The 17,345-nt window shown below is 38.1% G+C and overlaps 1 protein-coding gene across 1 annotated transcript; it reads right to left on the bottom strand.

Moving 5' to 3' along the window:
* Positions 1-394: 394 nt before the first annotated feature.
* LOC121326745 (influenza virus NS1A-binding protein homolog A-like) lies at positions 395-14,237 on the bottom strand. Its single transcript, XM_041270192.1, has 15 exons — positions 14,087-14,237; positions 8,479-8,743; positions 8,213-8,343; positions 7,868-8,037; positions 7,375-7,450; positions 6,952-7,125; positions 6,559-6,684; positions 4,727-4,831; positions 4,049-4,175; positions 3,725-3,949; positions 2,833-2,954; positions 2,429-2,555; positions 2,160-2,291; positions 1,809-1,982; positions 395-1,477 (listed from the first exon to the last, which is right to left on the bottom strand). Exons 3-15 carry the CDS (start codon positions 8,321-8,323, stop codon positions 1,221-1,223), a joined length of 1,926 nt encoding a protein of 641 aa, XP_041126126.1. The 5' UTR covers positions 8,324-8,343; positions 8,479-8,743; positions 14,087-14,237; the 3' UTR covers positions 395-1,220.
* Between the last annotated feature and the right edge of the window lie 3,108 nt (positions 14,238-17,345).

Raw genomic sequence — 17,345 nt, 5'->3', positions numbered from 1 at the left:
TCTGCTTGCCGGTTTGTTCGAATTTATTCAAAACATGAAATGCATTTAAAAAATATTAACAAGCGCTTTCACTTCTCTTCTTTAAAAGTGAGCTTTAAAAATAGACTAACAACTTGCTAGTAGCACATTGTATCCTTGTAAATCATATGAGCACCGATTCATTGCCAAACAAAAAAAAAGTTACAGCAGTGGTCACCGATCTAACTCTTACTTTACACTTTCATAGCAATTAGTTATTTTACAATTACAACATTAATCACAACCAGCATTAGAGACAGTCCTTAGGATAATGTCCTTCTGTTACACAAAAACAATGGACATGCAAGAATAAGAGTTTATAGCACCTTAGGAACTTGGTTTAAAAAAAAAAAAAAAACTGAACACCCTCCTCATCTGGGTTGAAATGAGTTTATTAGTTTTACAAATGTTATCAGCTTGTAACAATTCACATCTAAAATTTATTCTAGAAATTCAAAACCAGAGAAAAAAAATCTTTAAAATACCATGTCAAAAGTACATTTTCAACATTCAGAAAATCAACTGAAACCAAAATGAAGAATCTGTGTAATGTCAATACTAAAGTACTTTTCTCTGAAGCAGCAGAAGCAAAAGCTCAGGAGTGCAAGCGAATGCCACTTCCTTCTTACCGTTTCATTTAAATGCTTCAAAATATTCGCGCCTGCTACTTGTTTTAAATCTATTGGTAACTTGCTCAGCAGTGTATAGTTTAAAACAAAAATATATATCAAAAAAGCCATCAAAAAAAGATACCACTTTATTGGCAAGCATTTGAGCTTTTAACTTTAAAAGTGGCAGAATCCACAATTATATCTCATTTCTCTGAATAAGGCTTCTTATTGCAGACCACCCCCCAAAATATCTCTACTTAAGTTACCCCAGCCTTCCCCTCAAATCAATATTTATTACGTTTTCTAATAACATGAACCACTGTGCAAACCTGCATGAAGTGTGTGACCTGTTTCAAAATTAAAAAAAAAAATCCTTTACCCCACAATTCACCTCGACTGAGGGGAAAAAACAAATGTTTTACAGCAAAAAATATTGTATGCAATATGCAAAAGCTTTATGTTGCCATCAGCAACCTCCCACTACTGAAGATAAGATTCTAACTCCCCTCCCAACCCAGCTCACATGTATAGCTCCACTAAAACATAATTACATCGCCAAGCCCGTTAGTTTGAAATAGGTTCTGCAAATATTCAGTTGAAGTTGAAAGTTTTGGCAAAAGGACTCCACTCATTGGTCTCGGGGTTATACACTTCAACGGTGTTCAGGAACTCATTGCCATCAAAGCCTCCCACTGCCAGGATGAGCCTCTCCAGCACAGCCACACCAGCGTTGCTCCGAGCTGAAGTCATGCTGCCCAGCATCTTCCACTCATTCTTGGCCGGGTCGTACACCTCCACACATCTCAGGGCACGAGAGCCATCAAACCCACCAACCACAAACAACTTCCCTGCAAACAGAACATCACACAATAGTTTAAACCAGATCTCAATTAGGTTTCCTAGGTGCAGATTTAAACGATGTCATGTAATAAGAGGACTAGTGACTGAATGAAGATTAAACCTGCATAAGCCTAAATGTTAACAGTACTTCTCTATTAGAGACATTGGGATTGATTCAAAGCTTGGTACTCTTGTTTTACTGGCATCATTTTAGTGTCATTCACTCTAGCATGTAGTGTCTATGCCATCCAGCTTGCTCTGTATCTGCATAGCCAATCAAAACAATTAAATAATTAGTCCGATTAACGAAGAAAAGAAAAAAGGTAGGTCAGAACTCACCCTCGTAGACGGCAACTCCTGCTCCACGGCGAGCAACATTCATGGGAGTGATGAGCGTCCAAGTGTTGTTCTCAGGGTTGTAGCGCTCCACTGTGTTGAGACAGTTCCAGGACTCTGCACCGCCGATGGCATACATGAAGTTATTCAGCTCACACACTGCTGCCTGGTGTCTCCCTGCATTGAAACAATTTTATTTTTATAAACACTAAATGGGGGATAAAAGGGTGCCAATGTCCTCTACAACTAAAACATGTCCTATCATTGTATTTAACTATTAAAAAGGCCTTGAATACGTAAATCAAGACTACTTTAAAGCATGTACAAATTTTTACATTTATTTCCCTTACTTACGTATGTTAAGAGGAGCACAGTTTGTCCAGGATTTAGCAACTGGGTCAAAAGCATCACAGTTTTTCAGGCCTTTCTGTCCATATGGATCTGATCCACCCACAATGTACAATTTATTGTTTAACGAGCAAACACCTAAAAAGCAAACAAAAGGTCTCATGAAATTGGTAGAATCTCATTCACAACTGCAAGTATTTTGTTTGTATGCTTGTCGGAAATCCACAGGAGGGAGGCAAACAACTTTAGACCTACTGTGGTCAATTCAAACATACCTGCATTGCAGCGGTTTGTACGTAACTCTGGCACCTGAATCCAGTCATCAGCATTTGGATCATATGTCTCTCCACAGCTCAGTTCATCGGAGTGTCCGTTTGACCCACCCATCACATACAGCCGACCCTGCGTGAAAAAAGAAGAGTATATTTGGAAATGGAACCCTACAAACACTGCTGTAAAATCAGATGTCCTTTTCAGACACTAAAGGGTCACAGAAATAGTCAATATTAAAAGCCACCAGAAGAAACATGACTAGACCTTGCCAACAAAAGCAGATACATGTTAGTCAGCAACTCACTTTGCAGACCGTTTCTCTGCAAGAAGCAAGGATGGCTGGTAGTGGCAGATTTTACATTTTATCTGACAGCGCCTGTGCTTGTTGACGGTTGCAGAGACATACCATTAACACTGCCATCTGGAAGCGCGCTCTGGGTGTCCTCATCGGAGCAGTGAAAGTCCAGCAGTCTTTCTTGGGATCATAGCATTCCACTGTGCGAAGGCACTCCTCACGGTTGTAACCTCCTGAGAAGAAAAAGAAGCTGGTTAGGGCTGAAGCAAAAAAGCATGTTTGATATCTCACCCTAATTAAGCCATTGTTTCTACTCTCGAGTCATTGCCACTTAGGTTAAGCCCCAACTCTCCATGCAAGTGTTTTTTTGATGGTGGGGCAGTGTTAACCCTTTGCGGTCCTATGTTGGACCAGGTCTGACAAAAAAAAAAAAAAAAAAAAAAAAAAAAAAAAAACAGGTTCTAGGTACTAGTCGTTTTTTCTCCAGAAAAAAAGAGAAAACCTTTCAATGGCCGAGTGAGACCTGCAAGAGCCAAATGAAACCGAAAAAGGGGGCGTATCTCACAGCCCCATGCACTAGAGATAACAAAGGAGATAGCTGCTACTGCATCCAGCGCTCAAAGAATCAGACATTTGCAGAGCTTTGAGACGTTATAGTAATAAAATATTAACTTGGATCGCATTACTGAGTTTGGAGATAAAACGAGTGATCTGGAGAGGATTTATCAGTATGCACGTCTAAAAAGAGGTATGTGAAATACAGTGAACAAGGGGTGGGGCTTGGCTGTAGATACAGTACCGAGTATCTTTGTGATTCAATACCTTTTAAACCTGTTTTACGTTGAAAAAAAAAAAAAATTGAAACAGCACGTGTAAAATAAACAGTGTGTGAAAAAAATTGGACCCGATACGCCTAACAAGCGCCGAATAAATGGACTGCAAAGGTTTAAAACTGTCCTTAAACGTTACATAAACCTGATAAAGAGGAATCATCAAAGGTTACCTGCTGCAATCAGCTTGCCGTTGAGCTCTGAAGTCCCGAGCCCCGAGCGAGCATACTGCATGGGCGACAACAACTTCTCCTCCAGCTCCTCGAGCTGCACCTCGAAGCTCATGCTCTTCATCAGACAGGGGGTGCAGGATGGGGAGCTCTGGGGGCTGTTGCGGCCATGCAGGAAGATCACAGAGAGCACTCCATTCAGGACAGCCAGGCACAGGTAGGTGTTGTCTGGTGGGAGTGGGATGTGGTTAATATTAAACTAATTCCAAAACTAAGGGGGGGTGCAGCTGTCGACAAGTTTTTTAAAATTATTAAAAAACTACTTACTTGTTGTCTTCTCTGAGGCAATGTATTTCCACTCGTGCTTGCACAGCTGCATCGCAGCACTTTGAGAAAGACTTCCAGAGGAGCTGTTGCTCATCTGCCTATGGTCATTCTCGCGAAGAGGCTTCTTCTGCAAAACCAAAGGGGAGCTACAGAAACCTAGCTAGTGACAGCATCCCTAATCCACCTCCTCCAGGAGACTACAATCCAGCTGTAGACCCAAGCGAGACACATCTACCCACAAACCTCACACAGCGCAGTTTGCCTGTTATAGCACACCTAGGCTTCTTACAAGAAAAGCTGCAAAATTGGCTTGATAAATGTACCTTTCTTTTCTTAAATTTGAGCTCTTAAGCACTTGAGGGGGAATTTTCGCAATGTTTCATGGCTGTATCTGACAGCAAGGTTAAGACTGGATAGAAATTCTAGGTTGCCATTCCAAAAACAAAATGTTGTTTATTCTCTCGTCCATCTATATAAACTAACTCACATTTATCATGTAGACAGAGAATACATGTAGTCAATGGGTTACTCTGAATTATCCTCGTTAGGGCTGTTAAACACTTGTATAATACCCAAATCAAACAAACACTCTGAAAAGATTATAGCTTGAAGCCACAGACTTTAGGTGTACTATAAAAGGCCACTTTAACCTCCGTCCAGATTGTGTGGGTTCTGTACCTGAACAAACTGGATGTGGTCATCATTGCCAAACACCTCAGTCTGTCCGTCAAGCAGATTCCCATCAAGCAGTTTGTGATCCGCTGAGTAGTACAGCGTTTGAACCTGCAAAACAGCAACAGAAGACCCATGTGGCTGTCTCCATAACAGAAACCAGAGGAACAAACGCAGTGTTCTACACAGCTGAGTGTGCAGGTGTGGCCACAAGCTGATGGAGAAAGGGGTCTTTTAAAAAAAAAAAAAAAAAAAAAAAAAAAAAAAAAAAAAAAGAAAGAAATCTTTTGGGGGGGGGGGTACTGCTCTGGAAATCCAGTTTTTCCAGACGTCTGTCTCAGCAAGTCAGGCAGCATACAACCACAACAAAACGGTGCTTCAGACAACAAGTCTATTACAATTTCATTAAGATCCATCTAATGCATTACTAACCACCTCTACTGTTGAGAATCAATTCACAAACATTACCACAAATGTACAACCCTACTATAGACCAAAAGCAGACCACCCGCTCAATTCCCCCCACCACACTCATTTAATTAGGATTAGAGACTGCACAACAGAGAACTGCACATCAGTGGTTGATACGCCGACCCCCGTCGACCCCACTGTTCACAAAGAGTCAGAAACAAGGCTTACCCAACATTTAAATACATAGTTTGGAGAAATTTATCAGTTAAGCTTTGGATAACAAACAGTCTACATACATATTTCAGAAATCCGGAAATTACAAAAAATACTCCAATACAGATGCATTTATAAGACAATATGTTTGATGCGCTGAACACAGCTGTTATTAACCAACAACCAGCCGTAAAGACTGTTTAGTTTCATGTTGCTGTAAAGAGATGCACTGTGCTGCATTTTTGCAAAAAAAAAAAAAAAAAAAAAAAAAGTTTGTTTTATCCAGTGCTACTCCAAATGAACATACTGCTTCTAACGTCAAGAGAAACACTTCCTGCAAACATCCTCATTTGCACTAAGAGTATCAAATAAAAAAAATATCACAACGAACAAACAATGCAGGTCAATCGTGTGCGGGTGAGAAGCAGCAGCACTTGCAATGGTTCCATTCACTACATACAAATAGAACACTCGTTTAAGGACTAGCAAAACGTAACAAATACTGTAGCAATGTTCATTGTCGCAAGTGCCAGTTTTATAATATTTGTGCCACATTAAAAGATGTATACATGGCAGGTAAAAAGCAAGCTTTTCCAGCAGTAGATATTTCATTAGCCTCCTACTAATGCTGTAAGGAGTAAATACGATTAGTTTCATCTTTTTCTGGCAACACATGGGACTGCCGAGTTGTTTTTGTTGTGGGGCAGGACTGAAGCTGCTTCTTTATGACTCATTACCCGGAGGATTCTTTCTTGCTTTCTTCAGTCTTGCAAATCCTGCAGTGGTTTGGTTACTAAACCTAGGGAAAGATAAATCAATGCGGAGGAATAGCCATTAGAATTGTACCTACTTGAGGAATAAAAATTCTAAAATTGTACCAGTGAAGAACGCAACGTTAGGAATATTAACCTTTCCCCTCGGTGTTGTTATTGCATCAACTACTCATACAAAGAAATGTTAAAATTGAAGCACGTTGTGAAGCAGCAAGTCAAGACAAAAAAAAAAAATTAGCCACAGACTGAACAGGTATATTCTGCTCACCTGGAAAACCCCACAGGATTTTCAGTTTAGGGACACCTACTGCAAAATTAAAATTCTTTAGGGCCAATGCTTAAAAGAAACAAACAAAACAAAAACAGTGCCAAAACAGAACCAACCCTCAAACAAAGTTGTTAAAATGACATACGACTTGACACACAGTATATTAAACTGACCTCCTCCATCAGACTCTCCAGATGTTCTCCGTTCTCCCAGATGCTGCGCTGCACCCAGCCGATTACCTTGGAGTACAGTTTACCATTACTAGGCAGACTGGCATTGTCTTCAAGCATTACCTCTAGCTGCAATGAAAAAGAGGAACGTTTACAGACAGAGAGTAACCCAAAATAAAATTGTACCTATATCAGAGTTGTATAGAAAATCTAAACTAATCTTTACCATTTCAAAAAGGTAAAACCCCCTACTTCAAAACTAGCTAGGAGATTAAACAATTTTATACGAGCCATACCACAAGCCACATTAGCAAAGACCATTGCATGGATGTATTAGGCAATAAAAATCACTCCAAAGAGTTTTGTCTAAATGCTACCAGCATCCAGAAAACCCACCTTCAGTCGGGGGAGTTTGAGAAAGTCATCCTGCTCAGAGACCTCCAACAGGTGTTCCTGGATGTATGAATCAATCTTTTCCAAGAGGCGTCCATCTCTCATGCAACTTGCAAAGTTACGATAAGTGATGCAACTCTGGCTGTCCATCTTTGACAATAAATAATCACCACATATCTAGGCAAGAAAAAAAAAAATAGTGTGAGTATTTGCAGATCAGTAAAATAGATATTTCCCACAGTAGCTTATCGTTTTTTTTTTGTTTTGTTGTAGCAGTTTTTTTTGCTTTTTTTTTTTTTTTTTAACAAATGTAAGCATTAGGTTAACCCAATACAAACAATTTAAAAGAAACTAGAAGTGCTCTTAATTTTATTATGCATGTTAGGAATATTAAATGGAAAGTAACAGTGAAATCCTAGAACATGCCTGTTTTACTCTGTCCATCTTTAGCTTCTTTGATGCAGAGTATACATCTTTAACCAGTTCCTGATCAGCTTTCAGCCTGTTAATGACAAAAAGTAAGTCAGCCTCCATGTGTCCAACATACTGTTCACCTCTCTGTCAGGCCACCTACCCCAAGAGAACTAAAGTATCCAGTAACAGTGAAAAACTGTTGTCTACAAACAGAGCAATGGACTTTGCATGGACAGGCTGACCATGGCCCAATGTGGGTTAAAATACAATTAGTCAGAAGAACCAACAGAAAATGACTATACAAAATATTCTGGGGCGATAGCCAGCAGATAAACCAGAACACAACAGCTTAAAGTAATCAAATTTCATTACATATCATTCTGATGGATGGCCATCCCTAACCAAAAGAAAAGCCGTACTTGCAGATATTTGTACTAATAACCCTTTTACTAAACAAGGAAGGTGTATGGCACCCATGTAATTTTTTTTTATATACAAAGCTTACTGCGCAGTGTAGGCATAGTTCAGCAATATTTCAACTGCCTCAGGGTTCAGGTCATCTAACTTCACATGGAAGACCCCTTGGGAGTCAAGGTCGCTGTTGAAGATTTCAAAAAGGTACGGGCTGCAGCAAGCGAGGACAGCACGGTGAGCCATGAGTTCGTGCCCACAGACCTGGGACCAGAATAATCAATTTCACAACAGGTTTCATGTCAAGACAACCCCCCCTATTCTCCCAGAAAAAATGTTTAGTTTTTTTTAATACAAAACGTTTTTACAGGGTCTTGTCAAAGTACAAGTCAATTTTATTAACTGTAAATGATAAAACTAGACCATATATGGTACCCACTTGAAGTCTGACGTCACAGAACTGTCCACTCTTGCGGAGAGCATTCATTTTGGCAACTGTCGAATCAAGGAAACTTTCATCTTCAAAATTTAAATATCCGTTGGGAATCATTTTGTTAACTCTTTAAAAACCTTGGATGAAAAAAAATAAGGAAGCAAATTTATTTCTGGGACATTGATATTTACAAGTTGATAAATGCAAGTTAGCAAATGCAAAAAACATAAGCAAAATGTATGAAGTACTGCATTATTTATTTACTGCCTTACCTAAAAAAAGGATTCAACGACAACACAGGTTTGGTGACAGGTGGAGAAAAGCCAAGAAAAACCCAAGGCACTTAGACCAGGATCCTGAATCTTTTTTTTTTTTAGAGAAAGGAGTGAGAAGAAGTGTTGTCTGACAATGTGTCCCCTAAATCAGGCAGCGGTGGTGCCAATACAAACTATCAGGCTTAAAGCGGATGTAATCAAGTCTTTAGGAGCACAGTGGCTATAGAAAAGAGGTTCTTCTGCGATAATCCCGCATTATAACCTGGAAGAACAAAAAAAACATGCATTACAAGACACAGAAAACAAAAGGTTAATCTTGTAAAATCACCCACTAGACTAAATTGCCTAAACATTTATTTAGGTCTTCAAATTTTAGATTTCCTACCAAAATCTTATGTGATCTTCAAACTATCCTGTAGCAGAGTGAAGAAACCTTACAATGAGACGAGACTTACTGCCAGAGTGCTCACTTCCTCTAACAAATAAATGCTACGCCTGCTGTGTGGTTCCAGAGACCCTGCCTAGGGATAGGACGGTATATCATTTGCACAGTATGATAATCGTTAAATATAAATGTAAAATCACTTAAATTACTGTAATTCACAAAAATAAAACAAACAAATCACACTTCCTTTCACGGAATGATTTAATTTGGTATTTTGTATTTTTTTTGTACACTGTTATACTACAACAGTATTAATATCTACTTGCTCAAAATGATGTGGTGCTGCTAATGGTAAACAGAATTAGGAAATGATCAGTCTGATGGCTTAAAACACAAACATGTACCAATACAAGTTAGTATTTATGAGCAGAGAAGTTATTTAATTTTTGCACCGGATAAATAAAATGTATAGCAACACAATAGATTACAAAAAACAACAAAAAACACACACACACCACACGTCCACTTAGCTAAGAAAATCAGAATACTCTAATTTGTTTAAACAAAACTGCTTTGATAATAAGTAGGCTATCCGCCTCCAGTTACTTGTCTACTAATTTTAATGGTCGTGTTTTTATAGCACAGGCTTGTCCATGCTGTATTAAATCAATCAATTTAAAACAATGTACTAAATCTGTGATGTATAAAATGTTACAATAAAGTTAACGTTAATCAATTACATCAAACCGACTCTGTATAGGTTGATAATCCAGACAAATGTAAATATAGGGCGCTGAAAATCTGTGCTGCACTGCAAGGTTTGGAGAAGGTGTTTCTCTAAAAGCTGTGTGCGACGTCAGAAAGACACCAGCCAAGAGCAGCCGGCACAGCAAGCTCTGGGTAACAGAATGCAACAGTTGAAACGTATCTTCTTTGTCAAGTTTCCTTCAAAATCATTATCAAAATACAGTATCAGTTCACAAAAAGATCTTCAGACACTTTGCTAAGGCTGCAAGTATCATTGCTTGATTCAGAAGCATGTTTGCAGTTGAACAATGTGTTAACCTTTGTATAAAGTAAGTATGACAATTGCAGTGTAGAGTAAAAGGAACGGTATCAATACCGTAATGTATCTAAACCACGGTAAACCGAAAAACCAGTATACCAACCCATCCCCAATCCTGCCTGCTTGTAAAATGAGAGTCACCACATCCCTGCATCTAGAACCAGAGTCACAGTGGCAGTAGCCTGTCCAAGTATTTTGAGATCACATGTTGCAAATGTCAAATGTTTAACTTCCATATGCTGTGCCAGTCAGAAGTGATAAATCAGATCTAAACTGGTTGCATCAACAGCTGTTAGACTGCAATAAAAAAGGGCAATACTAGGATTTGCCATGGAATCAGTCTTTTTCTGATCAATAAGACTTACATAAACATTACAAATACCACTTAAAAAAAACACACCTTTAAACCTACTTTCTTTGACCAGAAGCACACACTGTATATAGAATCACTTGAAATTGCTAAATACAGCAACAATTTCAATAATGTATTAATGGTCTACACAGTTATATTTTAGCGTGAGTGGAGATTTGAAAAGGCAAGATATGTACTTGGATACTGTGATCAGTTGATAAACAAGACATTTTTTAAACTGTGCAGGAATGCAAAGAGTCTTGGCTCATTTTGCATGACGTGAAGGCTTAAATCGTCACCTACTGGATCACTGGTCAAGAACATAAATATTAACTTTGAGAGGATATTTGTATCTCTGCACCTATTCATGTACAAAGGGGTAATTCACTATGTGGTAACCGATGTGAAATTGATTTGAAAATCCTACAAGATTAGTGATCTTCACAGTTGCCAGCAGCAGGTAGTCAATACCTTGGCTAATGAACCCAAGCATACATGCCGAGAATGCTGTGTGTCAACTGATATTGAACAATAATAAAAAAAAAACACATACAAATGTGCAGGACATGGCCGAGTATGATTTGGGGTCTATTAAGTGTTTTCTGCAGGCAGTCAAGCGTGGAGAAATGAAGCAGTCACATGACGTGGAATCCCAGCCAGTTGTGAATCTTCCCACAGCAAAACTGCACATCAGCCAAACAGCTATCCAGCACAACAAAGATGGTGCAAAAAGGGAGAGTTTTGTATCAATTTCAACACGGATATACTTCAATCAAGGTAGCCTTGTGTGTACGGATGTCAAGATATGAATTCAGACTATTCTGTGAGGTATTATCACGATATTTTACAAAGAATAATAAAAAAAGAATTCTTACTTTAAATTCTTTCAAATCTTACTTTGATTTTAAATTTTAAAACCATTAAGCTAAAAACATGTTTTACAATATTGTAAACCAAACTGAAAAAAAGATGGATTAATTATAACACAACATTTACAAAACGATGTTGCCTCTTTACAAAAGTGCTTCATTATCCAAATGCGTGAACTTACTCGCATTGCTGCTCTTTGAAAGAACAGCTTGACAATTTTCAAATTGGCCCGCTTTCTTCAATAACCTGACCGTCTCAATTTTTTTTTTTTTATATAAACCAAAATGATCCCAGATAACTGACTATATCCGTTTTTAGGAGTCAGGTTTGTTTGTCGCTCTTAAACCTCCACATTTTTTGTGGCTCTATAAAAATGGCAAAATATTCATTAATCGCCATCTACTGGATATTCCTATTATACTAGTTTCTCCTGCATATTGTCCATTTGATGCGTCTGTCAGTGAGCAAAATCATAAAGAAATAACCGTGATTATTCTATCGTCAATAGCTTTAATTATCGTTAGAATTTACATTGCGATTATCTTTTTATCATCATATAGCAACACCCCTTGTTGAGGTAGTTTAGACAGTGAAGACCAAAGGATTCAGTTCCAAACTAAATTATCATGAAACTGAGCAATAATTCCCTTCCGCCTACCGTAGCTGTAAAGCAAGTACCCATCGAAAATAAAATTCATTCCCTCCATCCTCATCTTTATGAAAAGGACAATGCAGCCACGTGGGTTGGGTTGTTTCACACAAATCAGAAGTCAAGTACAGAATGTCAAACTAGCTTCCCCACTGGCTGTATAGATGGGAACCAACATTGTACAGTATTCCACTAAAAACTACATATTCCAGGTTTGAGAAATGTTCGGAAGCATTATATAGAAAGGGGAATCTCAAAAAATACCAATAGTGTCGACCTATCTTCAAGCCAGATTAAAAGCTAGATAGTGCCTCCTTGTCCTGGTACAGTGTATGACTCAGTGTTGGGACGTGGGAGAACACAAGCACTATAGTAGTTTGTTGGCTTTGCTTTTACAGGTTATGCAACTGCTAGAAGTTAACAGCTGAAGACAATTTTGTTTTATTAGAATCAGATGTTTTGTTTTACTTTTCCCATTATATGCATTCAATGGTTGAATTAGGAAAGATGAAATTTTACGATGCTGTAGGGCTTTTGGTCAATGCCATGGTGGTGATATATAATGCATGTTAGTAGCACACATTCCCTGTAAAGTCTAAACGCAGGATTCAGGGCAGTATCATGAAAGAGATTACAATGTAACAGTCAAAGAGGTGGTGGACCGACAGCCCCTCCTGATCAGATTCCAATCATGTTTCTTTCTCTATGTTAAACGCCATCAAGGTACACTGTACGAAGACAGCTACACTAAATTCTGAGCAAGTTAGTTTAAAAAATGAGATGTCGTTTAATAATATCTTCCAATGTGTAACTTGGATCAGTACATGATTCAATGGCTTGTTTTACAGGTAACTTTGCCAGGTTTCTTCTGCCTAGAATGCCTGCCAAGGAAATTCTATACAACAGAGGGTGCGGATAAGCAAACACATACATTTCTCTAGACATGCTTTTTATGCAAAGAAAGTGAACGCACTTCTGACTGCATAAACAGTTTAACAAACCTTGCCCAACTGGATGCATTCAAATCTGTTTCTGAAGTAACTTATAAATATAGTTCCACACAAAGTTAATTCGCCTTAGTCATTTCATTACAAGTATGCAAGCCACTGTAACTAGTACTTTCAAGCCAGACTTCTATATTGTAGTTAAACAAACCAGACTCACAGAAAATATGCAAACCATACCACTGAAACAGAAAGGCAAACAACCATAAGACTGTTCTACTGAAATATAACATCCTCGGTTTACACTTAAAACTTGACAACCACCAAGTTGTACTGCCACTTATCAGATCAGACAATTATGAAGGTTTCATGTAGCCTATCCTTCCACAGGAAACTAGTACACAAAGCCTATTGATATTCTATCAATACAGTAATACATATTTACTAAAGCAAAATTGTATAAACATACAAAATACCTATTCTTGACACTACTTTGTTGGGAGTTATCCCACAAAATACTAGTACAGTACAACAAAAATGACCTTATTGTATTCACAGAATGACCTAGCAAGAGCAAGGACTAAACCAGGGTTGCTGGAACCACTGTTTTGAAAAAAAAAAAACAAAACAAAACCCAGTTGAGACATGTGGAGGAGAGGTGTGCACTTAAATGTGTCACAATATCCTGGTTGCACCTGTACTGAACAAACGAAATGCACCTAGTGCTGTAATTACATTATGAGGGAAGAGACATTGTCAGTAGAAGCACCCTCTGTCCATTGCATACTCTACCCTGGGTTCAGCGGTTCAACTACAGCAATAAGCAATCTGAATGTAGCACTATTGACACTTCTAGTTATGGGTTAAGTTAAATGTGTTGGAAAATACGATGAGCGAATAAATTTGCATCCCCACGTTGTAGCACCGCCTTCCCTTCCATCCTCAACAAGCAAAACTAGGGTAGGCCTACGAAAGGCGGTCTCCAAAACTGCAAAAAATTATGTGTTTCAAAATGTTCATTAACACGAAAGAACCGAGCAATTTAATATTATAAAGTTACAAAGTAAGGGTTCGGCTTTTGCAGCATCAAATGTAGGCTACACAAAGCAACGCAGCGAGCCTATAATCAGAAGCATCTTCCGACTTAAGCCTTACTGTTTAACGACTAGGCCACACACAGGTTTACAGTCATGCCATCACATCAGTGCAACAATCATGACTTGGATCTCATTTACTAGCAGATAATAATCCATTTCTAAAAGCACGGCCGGAAAACCTCAATTTAATGATTCATTTACCCACGTAATGCTTAATTAAAAACACACAAGTATTTTCTTACCTGGTTTCTGTGAGAGTAGACAATGGCACTCATATTTAAAGCAAATTCGGCGCAGTGATAACGGTGTGGATGCAATACTACAAACTGCAGACACGAAACAGCACTCACTTCCTCCACACAAAGAACTGAACTGCACAGGCGCGCTTCTGCCCTTAACAAAGCCACGGGACCACCGCTCTGGAGGTGACGTCACGGGGCCAGTGAAGGAGGCGCGGAGTCTGACCTCGCCCATATCGTGTTGTAGCAGGGGCGGGGTCAGCTCTTACACCTCAAAGTTTTTTTTCATTTCTTAGACGTGTGTGACGTGTGAGGGAGTTGAGCTGTTGATGGTGCCTTGTTTGGTTGTACCATGGAATCATTCTAAAGAGAAACATTCGAACAGATATCTTAAATAATGTAACTGAAATTCCCCAGGTTGAGTAGTTGCTTCTTTGTGGATGAAATAAGGTGAATACATGTTCTAATTGCAACAAGAACAACTCCAGCACCAACATACTATTTGCGTGTGTGTGTAAAATCTGGCTTTCTCACTTTGATCAGACAGTGAGTGGTCAGATACAGGCATAACCTAGATCTGCCATGCCTTCTATGTTGGAGATTAATCTGTTCTACTACTGTTGTATCATTGGGGGAAGGAACACTTGGCCACAGTGTGGAAACCGTCAGCATTTGGAGATACGATTATTTTTTATGTGGTGAGGGTTTCTGGTACAGTACATTTTTAGTCCAAGTCAATGTTTACGTTGTCATTGCGATTTACAAAGTTAGCCTTATTTTATTATGATGTAGTGATGTTTGCAGCCTTTTTAAGCAGCATATATTTTTTTTAAACTAAAATTTCATTTTTAGTATCTGAAATGCTTCCATGTTTTATCTATTACATTGGCAGGCATTGCTTTATTTTATTATTTTTTTTTTTACATTCTCAAAAGGTCGTTTGAGCTACTTTAGCACAAGGCCGTTCCTAATAATAATTAAAAAAAAAAAAAATACCATAGCAGGATGACCATGGTAAGGAAGTAGTTATTTGTATTCACCATTGGCTTATAGTAATATTTCCTAGACCTAGGGTACTTGCATATAATTAGAAAATTATCCATTCAGAATAGATTATGATTTTTGATCCAAGTAGGGTAGTCACATTTAATATAAGCAACACTGCATAGATCAGAGCAAACAATATTGCTCGCTCACAAGTGTTTAATGAACATAAATTCATTTTTGTCTAAACAGTCCCTGTCCACTACAATATTATCAAAAACATTTCTATCAATATTAAATACAATACATGTAAAAGCAAGCATGTTATGAGTAGCATTGGTTGTCCTTGGTTTTCTTAACCCCTTTAAGGTTTTCCGAGACACCTGTTACCACATTTATTAAAGCAGAAAGAAACCTATTTAGGGCAAAACAAGGTTTGCTGCCTTTCTCCCAAACTGTGGTAATATTTTCAGTTCGCTCCATTTTATGAGTACCATAAAGAGTCATCTGACTGAGTTTCGGATGACAATAATTGAATAGCTTTGCGTCCCATATACCTGGTTAAACAACTCATGTTATCAATGCTCATTTTTACCTTTCTTTCAGAATCTTGGTCTTAAATTCTGAATAGCAGCTTGAAGAGCCATGCCACTTCTCTGTTAAAATGTCTAGTAACCTCTTGGAAGGTTCAGAGAATTAGAGATGAACACCTTGTCTGATGATGATGACCTACTGTAGTGCTCTACATCTCTTATAAGTACCTTCTGTGGCAAGGCAGGGTGTGACGTAGCTGTAACCAACATACGCTCCAAGGGGGTAAGACTTATTTGTAGAACAGGTAAGGATTACAGTCAGCCAGTGTGAACAATAATATGTTTAATGGATCAAAACTGCAACATGAGCTTTGCAGAGGGTGCTTCTGACTGCTTATAATGAGCACCCTGTAGAATGCAGTGACAGGGCAATTGTAGTAACCCAGGGTTACAGAATAATGCAGTGGTGTATAGAGGGTTCTTAACCGTCTGCTAAGCAACAGGGATTGTCAACAAACAATATTTACAGTAGTTTAATCACAAGTAGAGCAGACAATTTTATATACATTAAAAAAGTCTTATAAAAATGCAAAATGTTATTGGAAGGAATACATTCTATATATGTGTATTTTTTTCCCATAATAATTCAAACAGGAATAACTTGAGCCAAGTTGGGCGGCTGCCTATTGTGTTGCTTAACCTGGCAGGCTTTGCATAAGGAGAAATTTGACGGCTTTGGTGATCATTCGACAGGATTTTATGCCAAAGTGACATACTGTACACTTGCTTAAACCATTTTCCTTGCAAATCAACAAATTGTGTTATGACAGTACCCATTGCCTGCTTAATACAAATTAAGGTAGTGACTGGAAAATGAGTAGGCCATCTTCATTTGTTTAGCCAAGAAAACATATATATATATTTTATATATTTTATATATATATAGATATATATTATATTTTTGTTATCAGGACATTAATTTCTGGTTATGACATGCATGAAAGCATTTTTTTTTTTCTTAAACGGTATGAATGTTAAGAACTTGTGAAATGTCTCTTTCGACAGACACTCATTTACCTTTCAATGCGTTATTAATACAGTGTGAAGGTCAGCCACACAGTCCAATATTAAGAGAGCACTGCCTGTCAGCATTTAAAATCAAATACCAACAACAGACCTTTAGCATTTATTCCTTCTTTGTGGTTTTATGCAGCTTTCTATATCTTGGATTCCACCCGGAACCAGTGTAACTGACTAAGAATTAGATTCAGCGCTTATAGAGAAGTTGGCTTTATCTATGTACCTGAGCATTCCAAACCTGGTTTCTGCAAGTGATGTTCTGTGACTGACTCTTTATTTACTTTATTTAACTGTTGTTTAACTCAGCTGAAACATTGCTATGCCAATCTTTAACTACACACAACACAAGAGGGAAACATGATTCGTTTATTTGTTTTAAACAATAGGCCGGTTCCTCCGTAGCCATGGGGATTGTTAGTTTTTTGTATATCCAGTTTAAGTCAAACAGTAGAATAGCTACTTATTTCGTCTGGTATGTGTTATTAAATCAATTGCTAGCCAACGCACTTGAACATCTATCTCAGAAACCATCTTCTTCAATTCAGATATTGGCGACAAATTAGTTTACTCATATGTTGACTATGGAAAAACAAATAGTTATTTAGAGCTGTTTGCAGGCTAATTTTTTTTTTTGGCAGTAAGATAAAGGACTGAGCATGATTTTT

Source organism: Polyodon spathula, chromosome 14 (assembly GCF_017654505.1).
Source record: "Polyodon spathula isolate WHYD16114869_AA chromosome 14, ASM1765450v1, whole genome shotgun sequence".
Lineage (NCBI taxonomy): Eukaryota > Metazoa > Chordata > Actinopteri > Acipenseriformes > Polyodontidae > Polyodon > Polyodon spathula.
Note: the sequence above shows the minus strand (reverse complement) of the source record. Positions and strands in the feature narration are given on the sequence as shown.